Source organism: Dama dama, chromosome 5, assembly GCF_033118175.1.
Source record: "Dama dama isolate Ldn47 chromosome 5, ASM3311817v1, whole genome shotgun sequence".
NCBI lineage: Eukaryota > Metazoa > Chordata > Mammalia > Artiodactyla > Cervidae > Dama > Dama dama.
This window is the reverse complement of record NC_083685.1, coordinates 116323266-116335071: the sequence shown is the minus strand read 5'-3', so window position 1 is coordinate 116335071 and position 11806 is coordinate 116323266. Positions and strand designations below refer to the sequence as shown.

The 11806-nt window shown below is 39.8% G+C and overlaps 1 protein-coding gene across 1 annotated transcript in view; it reads right to left on the bottom strand.

Annotated features, from left to right (window-relative positions):
* Positions 1 to 531: 531 nt before the first annotated feature.
* The window catches only part of EFCAB3 (EF-hand calcium binding domain 3), a 29966-nt gene continuing 18691 nt past the window's right edge, over positions 532 to 11806 (bottom strand). The window contains exons 6-9 of the mRNA XM_061141238.1: positions 11153 to 11346; positions 10614 to 10798; positions 7049 to 7171; positions 532 to 858 (exon numbers count right to left, since the gene is read on the bottom strand). Of these exons, the coding sequence (XP_060997221.1) occupies positions 532 to 858; positions 7049 to 7171; positions 10614 to 10798; positions 11153 to 11346 (829 nt within the window). The remainder of the gene's footprint in view (positions 859 to 7048; positions 7172 to 10613; positions 10799 to 11152; positions 11347 to 11806) is intronic.

Genomic DNA, 11806 nt, shown 5'->3' with positions numbered 1-11806 from the left:
AGCTGTTTTTCAGAGTAATCCAGGGGATCAGGATTAGGATCCTTAGGAAAACTCAGATCTAATCAAGGTTCCCTAGGGGATTGCAAAATTATTCCCTGAAACTGAAAGGTCATTGTCATCTGCTGCTTCTGGCCTCTTTCACAAACAAACAAACAAAAAAAAGAATGCCACTTAAGTTACATAAACTCAGATGCTTATTGCTGAGAGGGCTGTTAGGAGGTCAGAGGGCAGCCCTGTGTTAAGTACCATCTTTGCTTTTATCCTTCCTGCTGAGGCTCAGGCAGCTTTGAGGTGCCCCAGGTGGGGGCAGCAGAGTGCAGCTGGTTGCTAGAGAAATCACCCCGAGGCATCTATTTACCAGTTAAGAATTAGGAAAGGAAACTGTACTATGACTTAAAACTTTTTTACTGGTCAGAATTCAAAAGATGTCAACATTTCCAGCTGCTAAGGATGTATTAGACAAAAGCAAGAATAATTTTGATATCTATGAAAAAGTAGTTTGCGATGAGCTGTTCAGAAAACGTAGAAATTTCATTGTCGAAAGCCCTTGAAGCCTTTCCGTTTTCTTTTTCTTCCTGTGTCTGTGTCACATTCACTGATATCTGGAGAGGACGAGAATACAGAGTTGTGGAAGGCATTTCTGTTCACGTGGGCATCGCATAACTTTAGGTCCTTTGGGGAAAGTAATTCTTGGCAGACATTCCAGGACCATGTATAAGTAGAAAAGGTGTCATAAAAGGACTCGTTTTTACTCTCTATTCCAATCAAATCTCCTCGAATTTTCCGCCAGAGGTTTAGCATTTGTTTCCGGTGCTCAAGGGCAATTCCCAAGTTATAGGTGTCTGTAGCTCTCTTTACCTGCAGTGAGAGAGAAGTAGTTTATAGTAGTTACCTCAAAATATCTTTGGTTTCTGGACCACAATTCTAGATACGCCAAAGGTTATTTTTTCAAGGTTACTTGCAAGTCACTGAATTTATATATTAGGTATTGCCTCTTGAGGACACATGAGTTAGGAGTTGATGGACAATGAAAATGTATTACTTAGGAGTAGTGAGAAATTAAGTACTTTTATAAGAATTTAAAAACACGGTAGACTAAAACAAGGAGGAAATGTGGGATGGAGATGGGCTCTTAGTACAACAGAAGTGACAAGGATGGCACTCTGTCCAGCCTAGGGCAGGGAAGGAGAAGATGCTGTGCTAAGGAGGTCCACAAGAAAAATGAAATGAAAATAGTCGTGTTTGACTCTTTGAGACCCCATGGACTGTAGCCCTCCAGGCTCCTCTGTCCATGGAATTCTCCAGGCCAGAATACTAGAGTGGGTACCTGTTCCTTCTCTAGGAGACCTCCCCAACCCAGGGATCGAACCCAGGTCTCCAGCATTGCAGGCAGATTCTTTACTCTCTGATCCACCAGGGAAGCCCGGAGGCCCACAAGGATTTGATTAAATCTAGGGAGTAGGTGGCCATGGGAAACTATTCCAGGGAGAGGAGATAGCATAACAAATGCTCCAAGGCAATTCATCCCAGAGCTGGTAGGGGAGTCCAGGCCCTAAGGTATCACTAAGAGTTAACTTTGAGGAGAGGCAAGTCAGGTGTTGTTGCCATAATCAAGCCCTAAGACTTGTTCTCAGTGAGGTTGGCGAGAGCCCTTTTGTCAGGGAAAGTCATGTTGTAGTGAGACACTTTTCTGTGGGAAGTGCAATGGGACCCTCAGCTGTGTGGAGCAGAAATACAGTTGAAATACACTGCCATTGCCGAGAGGGAAGCATTCATTTCTTAAGCAGGACAGTGACAGGTTGGATCTTCTTAGGACCCATTCTCCACAGCAGCTGTGTGGAGAACGGGTGGAGCTGTGAGGAAAGGATGGCAGGTTGGAAGTTGTTGTCCAGGTAAAGCCAGGGCTTCAGTTTAGGCAATAGCAATACGATGGAATGAAGGGGACAGATTTGAAAAATCTTTGGGAGAATGGGAGTAGCCAGATTTGGTGATTAGCAGATGTGGGGAGTGAGGAAAAAACATAACTTAAGGATGGTTGCCAAATTCAGACTGAAATTGAAGAAAGTGGGGAAAACCACTACACCATTCAGGTATGACCTAAATCAAATCCCTTATGACTATACAGTGGAAGTGAGAAATAGATTTAAGGGACTGGATCTGATAAACAGAGTGCCTGATGAACTATGGATGGAGGTTCATGACATTGTACAGGAGACAGGAATCAAGACCATCCCCATGGAAAAGAAATGTCAAAAAGCATATGGCTATCTGAGGAGGCCTTAAACATAGCTGTGAAAAGAAGAGAAGTGAAAAGCAAAGGAGAAAAGGAAAGATATGCCCATTTGAATGCAGAGTTTCAAAGAATAGCAAGGAGAGATAAGAAAGCCTTCCTCAGTGATCAATGCAAAGAAATAGAGGAAAACAACAGAATGGGAAAGACTAGAGATCTCTTCAAGAAAATTAGATTTACCAAGGGAACATTTCATGCAAAGATGGGCTCAATAAAGGACAGAAATGGTATGGACCTAACAGAAGCAGAAGATATTAAGAAGAGGTGGTACACAGAAGAACTGTACAAAAAAGATCTTCATGACCCAGATAATCACAATCGTGTGATTACTCACCTAGAGCCAGACATCCTGGAATGTGAAGTCAAGTGGGCCTTAGGAAGCATCACTACGAACAAAGTTAGTGGAGGGGATGGAATTCCAGTTGAGCTATTTCAAATGCTAAAAGATGATGCAGTGAAAGTGCTGCACTCAATATGTCAGCAAATTTGGAAAACTCAGCAGTGGCCACAGGACTGGAAAAGGTAGGTTTTCATTCCAATCCCAAAGAAAGGCAATGCCAAAGGATGTTCATACTACTGCACAGTTGTACTCATCTCACAAGCTAGTAAAGTAATGCTCAAAATTCTCCAAGCCAGGCTTCAGCAATACGTGAACCATGAACTTCCAGATGTGCAAGCTGGTTTTAGAAAAGGCAGAGGAACCAGAGATCAAATCGCCAACATCCACTGGATCATCAAAAAACAACAGAGTTCCAAAAAAACATCTATTTCTGCTTTATCAACTATGCCAAAGCCTTTGACTGTGTGGATCACAATAAACTGTGGAAAATTCTGTAAGAGATGGAAATACCAGGCCACCTGGCCTGCCTCTTGAGAAGCCTGTATGCAGGTCAGGAAGAAACAGTTAGAACTGGACATGGAACAACAGACTGGTTCCAAATAGGAAAAGGAATACGTCAAGGATGTATAATGTCACCCTGCTTATTTAACTTATATGCAGAGTATATAATGAGAAACGCTGGGCTGGATGAAGCACAAGCTGGAATCAAGATTGCTGGGAGAAATATCAATAACCTCAGATATGCAGATGACACCACCCTTATGGCAGAAAGTGAAGAACTAAAGAGCCTCTTGATGAAAGTGAAAGAAGAGAGTGAAAACTTGGCTTAAAGCTCAACATTCAGAAAACTAAGATCATGGCATCTGGTCCCATCACTTCATGGCAAATAGATGGGGAAACAGTGGAAACAGTGGCTGACTTTATTTTTGGGGGCTCCAAAATCACTGCAGATGGTGATTCAGCCATCAAATTAAAAGATGCTTACTCCTTGGAAGGAAAGTTATGAGCAACCTAGACAGCATATTAAAAAGCAAAGACATTACTTTGCCAACAAAGGTCTGTCTAGTCAAGGCTATGGTTTTTCCAGTGGTCATGTATGGATGTGAGAGTTGGACCATAAAGAAAGCTGAGCGCTGAAGAATTGATGCTTTTGAACTGTGGTGTTGGAGAAGACTCTTGAGAGTCCCTTGGACTGCAATGAGATCCAACCAGTCCATCCTAAAGGAGATCAGTCCTGGGTGTTCATTGGAAGGACTGATGTTGAAGCTGAAACTCCAATACTTTGGCCACCTGATGCGAAGAGCTGACTCATTTGAAATGACCCTGATGCTGGGAAAGATTGAAGGCAAGAGGAGAAGGGGACGACAGAGGATGAGATGGCATCACCGACTCAATGGACATGAGTTTGGGTAAACTCTGGGAGCTGGTAATGGACAGCTAGGCCTGGTGTTCTGTGGTTCATGGGGTTGCAAAGAGTCGGGCATGACTGAGCAACTGTACTGAACTGAAGGATGGCTCCTGGCCTCAAGTCTCAGTGTCTAGGGAGGTGGTAGTATGGAATCCTCAAGGAAGTGCCAGTTTGATGTATAAGATGAGTTTGCTTTTGGACGTGTCCAGCTTGATATGCTCTGAGACAGCAGGGTAAACATGCTCAGCAGGTAATCAGTGAGTTGAGGCAGTACTGGAAAGACTTCTAGGCCAGTGACAGTTAAGACTGATCAGGTGTTTAGGTGGCAGCTGAAACAAGGAGAATCAGAGTGTAGAAAGATTGAGGGTAGGAACAGTGTTTTTTTATTCTGTGGTATCTCCTAATCTCAGAACCTTGTTAACACTGGATAAATATTTACTGAACAAATGAATGTGTATAATAAGAGCAGTAAGATGAGACTAGAAAACTAGGAAATATCAAGACTTAAGGAACTTAAATGTCCACTGATAGATGAATGGATAAAGAAGATATGGGTTTATATATATACAGTGGAACACTACTCAACCATAGAAAAGAATGAAATAAGGGCATTTCCAGCAACATGGATGAACCTAGAGATTATCATACTGAGTGAAGTAAGTCAGACAGAGAAAAACAAATATTATATGATATCACTTATATGTGGAATCTAAAAAGATGATATGAATTAACTTACTTACAAAATAGGAATAGGCTCACAGACATAGAAAACAAACTTATGGTTACCAAAGTTTGAAGGGGGAAAGGAGGGAGGGGTAAATTAGGAATTTGGGATTAACAGATACACACTACTTGATAACACCAAGGTCCCAGGTTCATTCCCCGTACAGGCCACAGGAGCAATCCTTTTTTGAGCTTCCCTTGTAGCTCAGTCGGTAAAGAATCTGCCTGCAGTGCAGGAGACCCAGGTTCAATCCCTGGATTGGGAAGATCCCTTGGAGAAGGAAATGGCAACCCACTCCAGTATCCTTGCCTGGAAAATCTCATGGACAGAGGAGCCTGGTGGGCTGCAGTCCATAGGGTTGCAAAGAGTTGGGCAAAACTGAGCAACTAACACTATTACTTACTTATGATTTTAAGGACTTCCCTGGTGGCTCAGATGGTAAAGTGTCTGTCTACAATGCGGGAGACCTGGGTTCGATCCCTGGGTAGGGAAGATTCCTGGAGAAGGAAATGGCAACCCACTCCAGTACTCTTGCCTAGAATATCCCATGGACGGAGGAGCCTGGTGCAGGCTACCGTCCATGGGGTCACAGAGTCGGACATGACTGAGTGACTTCACATATGTAAAATAGGTAAAAAATAAGGACCTGTTTTATAGCACAGGGAACTATAATCAATATCTTATAATAAACTATAATGGAAAAGAATCTGAAAAAGAATATATTTATATGTGTATGTATAACTGAATCACTTTGATATATACCTCAAACGCTGTAAATCAACTGTACTGCACTATAGAAAAAAAGGGTGAACCTCAGGAAAAAGAAGAGAGAGGAAAGACACAAAGATACACAAAGAATTGAAGATGCAATATTGTAAAGGCTAAGAAAGTGAAAGTGTTAGTTGCTGAGTTGTGTCTGACTCTCTGCAACCTCTTGGACTGTAGCCCACCAAGCTTCTCTGTCCATGGAACTCTCCAGGCAAGAATACTAGGAATGGGTAGCCATTTCCTTCTCCCAGTTCTTTACCATCTGAGCCACCAGTGAAGCCCCATCGTAAAGGCTAAGGAAGTAGAATGTGTCTCGGAGAGCTTGACCATTAGTGTCAAATGCGGAAGGGAGCTGGCATAAAATAAATACACCGCAGTTTCTTTCTGGGAGACAAAAGTTGCTAAGAAGTGAAGGCACAAAAGCAGACACGCAGCACAGAGTTGTGGTTAAAGTGTGGATTCTTCAGAATCCAAGTTACCCACGCTTTTAATTCTGGTTCCATTACTTTCTAGCTGTGTGCCTTTGGGCAAATCATGTAACCTCTCTATGCATATTGGTAAAATGACAAGGAGTAACAGTGTCTAACTCAAAGGTTTGTTGTGGTAAGTAAATGAATTAGAACCTATAAAACACTTGTAGAGTACTTATAGAGCATACTGCCTGGCACCTAGGAAGCATAATTAAACTACTATTACTATTATTCTTTTAGCTGCCATAATAAAGATGCAGTCAATCATCACAATTCCCGCCCTGAGTATACCCCTCACTGTGACTACTGGTTTACTACCTTAACTAGTTGCTGTCTCCAGTATGAAACAAATGAATGCCCCAGAAATGATGATGGGTTCAGCTCCAAAGGCGATTGTTGTTTAGTTGCTCAGTCGTGTCTGACTCTTTTGTGGACCCCATGCACTGTAGCCCTCCAGGATCCTCTGTCCATGGGATTTCCCAGACAAGAACACTGGAGTGGGTTGCCATTTCCTTTTCCAGGGGATCTTCCTGACCCAGGGATCAAACCCATGACTCCACATTGTCCGGTGGATTCTTCTTCCCACACTGAACTGTGTGGGAAGCCCCCAAAGATGATTAGCAGGATGAATTATACAATTTGAACCCATTTGTTTCAAGAGCAAGAAATATCATTACAATGGATGAAAATGAGAAATGATCTGGTCTTAAAGACAGAGAACAGAAAAAAAAATCTTGGTTTTATGGTTGTAGTGTGTATGTGCTCAGTCATGTCCAACCCACTGCAACCCCATGTCCATGGGTCCATGCCCACTGCCAGGCTCCTCTGTCCATGAGATTTTCTAGGCAAGAATACTGGAGTGGGTTGCCATCTCTTCCTCCAGGGGATCTTCCTGACCCAAGGATAAAACTGGTGTCTCCTGTGTTTCCTGTATTGCAGGCAAATTCTTTACCGCTGAGCCACCAGGGAAGTTCTATGGTTGTGGTAATGAAGTGGAAAACATTTTGGTCAATGGTTTCTGGGAAGGCATTAAACAGTGGATACTCACATGTGGTTTAATAGAAGCTGCATCAGCCACTGTCCAGTTCTGCTTTTTCTTGAGTATTTGATCAATGGTGAGGATATCACGTGGGTAGCCTGAGGTAGGGTCAACAGGTTTTATATTTGCTGCCTTTATAAACATTTAAAAAAGAAGGTTAGTAACATATTTTAGTTGAATTGTATAACAAAGACAAAATACACAGAAATATACTGTATTATGAAAGGGTGTGTATATGATTTATAAGATTATTTCTACACCACTTGTCAATTGTTGCAGGGCATCTGGTATAGTGCCATGTGTAAATGGGCTTCGAGCAAACTCTTTCTTAACAGTGAAGCCTAGTCATAAGACAAGTATAGACTAGAGGATGGTTTATGTTTGGGATGGATGTAGGGAGTAGAGTTTGAGTCCTCACTCAAACTTCCAAAGCACTGAAAATGACTGTGCCCTCCACAGAGCACGACCTGTACTACTTCCAAAATTCTCACAGGGAACCAGCCATCTGTTTTACCCTGCTCCTGGGCTGCTGAACAGTGTTGATGGAAATCATACAAATATGCAGATTGCTTTCTTTGAAAATGTGTATGACCCAGGCTCATCCGGGTCAATTACTTTTCTTCATTTGCAGCTCTTACAGAGGCTGCTGAAAACCCAAACCTTTAAACTCCCTTAGCTAATGATCTTGTCTCTTCAAGTCTATCTAACATGAATTCTTTTTGCTCTTCTTTCCACCTTAGGATTTCTCCATCCTTTCACTCATTTCTTCCTCCTTCCCTCTTATATGTGAGAGTTTTTCCTAATTTTCAAGGTCTCTTCGTGTATCTTTATTTATTCACCTCCCTCCAATTTACTTCTTTCCAGCGCTGGTTTCACGGGTGTATGACCTGTGTAATTACACAGGGCCTTGTATTTAGAAGGGCCCTGAGTTTGGTTTAATGTTTTACGTTGCTGTTTTTAAATTTTTAACTATTTTTGGACAAGAAGCCCTACATTTTCATTTTGCACTGGGCCTAGCCAGTCATGTAGCCAGTCTTGCCTCTCTTCTACATCTTCAAACATCTTCAGTTTCTCTTTAAGCAGTGGTTTTCAGCTTTGGCTGCATAGTGGAACTTTAAAAAATCCTGAGGCCAGGGCCTCATTCCCAGAGATCTGATTTAACTAGACTGAGTTGTGACCAGGGCAGCAGGACTGTAAAAGCTCTCCCTGGGGGTTCTGTTGTGCAACCAAGATTGAGAACCAGAGTTCTAAGGGTTCTTCCTCCTGGCTACAAAAGTGCTCATCTCTTACATCCTGAAACAGATTTTTATAGACTCTGATTCTCCATCAAGCTATAGTTTCATGTTTCTCTTCCTGTTACAAAAACAGTTAAATTTTTGTAAGAGGATTTGATTCCCCGCCCCCCCACCGCTCCTTTGCATTATCAGTTTCTGAAGAGGCATGATAAAAATCTTCCCCTGTGATTGTGGATTTGCTTATTCATTTAATATTTATTTTTACCATGTATAATGCCTTAAAAAGTCTAAAGCTAATCCTTATTATTCTGTTAAATATCACCTTATCTGTCAATTTGTTAGGTACATACAGATTCAGAATAGTTTTATCTTCCTGATGATCAAAAAAAATTTTAATTGAAGTATAGTTGACTTTCTATATTAGTTTCAAAGGTACAAACAGTAATTCAACATTTTATAGATTATACCCCATACAAAGTTATCATAAAGTATTAGCTATACTCCCTGTATTGTACACTACATCCTTGTAACTTATTTTATATCTAGTGGTTTGTACCTCTTAATCTCCTTTACCTATTTTGCTCCTGTCCTCATCCTTCTCCCTCCTGGTAAACTGTTTTCTGTATCTGTGAATTTGTGTCTGTTTTATTTTTTAAGATTCTAAGATTTTAAGATAAATAGCATATTTATCTTTATATTTTCCTTAAATTTTCTCCCCCCCAACATATGGATAACAGCTTATTTTGATTTATATTTGCCTGATATATCTTCTTCTGTCCCTTTTTTTTTCAAGTTTCTGTGTCATAATTTAGGTAAAATGATATATATCTTAAAACTACTTAAAAAAATCAGCACCCTTTTAAACTTGAAAACAATTCTTTCTTCCTTCCTTCCTCCCTTCCCCTTATTAATTTTTTTTAAACTGGTGTCTTTAATCGTTTCTTATGTTACTGATATATTTGGATTTTTATGCCTATTTTGTTTCGTACTTTCTATTTTCCCTTGTTCTCTCTTTTTTCTTAATTGTTTTTATTCCTCTATGGTTTGGCAATATTCATTTTAGTTTTTACTGATTATCTTCACATTTTTAACATTTACAATTAATGCAACAAATTATAGATTTAATCAGTATCATAAGCCTCTTGCCAAACAATAAGAAGAACTTAGCTTCCATTCTGAGCACCACCCTCCTCATCTTCCATGTTAGCATGGTGTAGTACTTTAGTTCTTACTGTCTGATACTCTCCAAACCAGTACTTCTTTTTTTATTTCAGTATATAAATGTTTAATTCTAATTGCTTCGTTGGGTTTTCATTTTCCCAGGTATATGTAAAATTTAATAAAATGTGTATGCTTTTCTCTCTTTTATCTCTCTTATGTCTTATGTCCCAGGTGTTTTCCAGCTTTTTGGTCTTGGGCAATCTAATATGGAGAGATAATGTCTCAGGATAGTTTTAATTTGGATCTTTTACTAAGAGTGAGACTGAATACCTTTTTATGTTTCTAAGAACTGTCTGCTCATATCTTTTGCTCATTTTTATATAGGTTAGTTTTTTCTAATCACTTTGAAGCTCTCTGATGTATTAGGAAAGTTAGCTCTTTGTATTATGAGTTGCAAATGTGACTTTTCTTGCCATGTAGAATTTTAAAATTATTTTTTATTTTTTGACTGTGCCACATACATGCAGAATCTTAGTTTCCCAACCAGGGATCGAACCCATGACCTTTGCAGCAGAAGCATGTTTTATTAACCACTGGACTGCTAGGGAAGTCCCTGAAACTTGAAAGTTTCATTCCTTGGTTTATTTTTTTTTTAATTTTTTTTATTTTTAATTTTTTTTTTCATTCCTTGGTTTATAATCAACATTTATAGTACATTAGATTGGGTGTTATAATAGATTAGAATTATAGTATTATACGTTTTTTTCAGCAATTTTAATGATTTGTTTAAATTAAATGAAATATTTATTGTTGTTGTTTAGTCGCTAAGTCATGTCCAACTCTTGTGATCCCATAGACTATAGCCTGCCAGGCTCCACTGTCCATGGGATTTCCCAGGCAAGAATACTGGAGTGGGTTGCCATTTCCTTTTCCAGGGGATCTTCCTGACCCAGGGATCAAACATGTGTCTTCTGCATTGGCAGGTGGATTCTTTACCACTGAGCTATGAGGGAAGCCTTGAAATATTTATACCTGGACTTTAAATTTAGGAACATGGCTATGGAGTCTGGTTTGAAATATCATGACTGAAAATATTTGTCATTAATAAGCACATTACTAGTTAAGTTACAACTTAAAAACCTAAATATTGAACTGATATGACATAATCCAAATCTCACCTGTGTTTTCCAGTCTTTTTTATGGAAAAAATAGTTCTCAAAGAAATTCAGAGGCTCCTTTCTCTTCAGCATTTCTAACTTCTGTATGTCTTTGAATGGCTTTCCCATTACCACTCCATCCACATTAGGAAACAGTGGAAAGATGGGTATTTTTGAGTATGGGCTATCTGAAGGAGGATTGCATTCTGAAAAGTTAAAAACTGGTATCACGAAAAATGTAAGAAGAAATTCCCATAGAAGACATAAATGTGGTGCCTAATTTGCCCTTTGCCTATTCATCTCCTCAGTGGCGGGGCCACCCCTTCTTCATTCTCCTGCTCCCACCACCCCACCCATCCACAGACTTTCAGCTTCATCCAGGTGTCTAGGGATTCAGGTAAAATGTACATTTGTTTCAGACGATATCTGTGTGACAGACCAGTCACTCAGAATAGGCTGTGGCCCTACTCTTAAAGCACTTGGCATCTAGTATTTATTTCTGACCAGTAATATACACATACATCTTTTACAACAGTGGGGAGAGGACAAATGACCCTTACTTTTGAGCTCATCAAGAAATTTAAATAAATCCTTTTCTTTCATTATTGCAATCCGAGCAGCATTAGCGAAGGCAGCGGTGCTTGAGCTTGGAGGTGTGCATATGTCTGGCTTAAATCTCCTTTTTCCATAACCCATAGTATCGGGGCTCCACACCATTCCTGAGGTGGTTTCCCGGAATTTTCTTCGGAAATAGCTAGGAAAAAAAGATAAATCAGAGATGGTTAAAAAGTGCCTGACTGTTGGACAGAAAGAAAAAGAAGTCAATTTTCAAGTTATATATGCTGAGTAAGTTTGAGTTTAATTTGTATAGTCATTTAATATTATTTATGTGACATTTATAGAATATCTACAGACATTTTCCACAGACCATTTGATGACTTTATTCACACAGTCTCTGGGCTCTGGCTTCCTTCCTCCGCTCCAAGACTTCCCAGTCTTGTCTAGAAAAACACCTAGCAGTTTTGATCTCTGACAAACCCTTAAGTGGTATCAACTTGACTATAAACATTAGTCGTGTCTACTATTATATTATTTTGTGGTTTGTTTTTTAAAATTGAGGTGCAGCTTCTGTACAATGTCATATGCTACAGGTATATAATATAGTAATTTTATGTTGGGTTTTAAAATGCAGCATTTTTTAAATTAAAACAAAT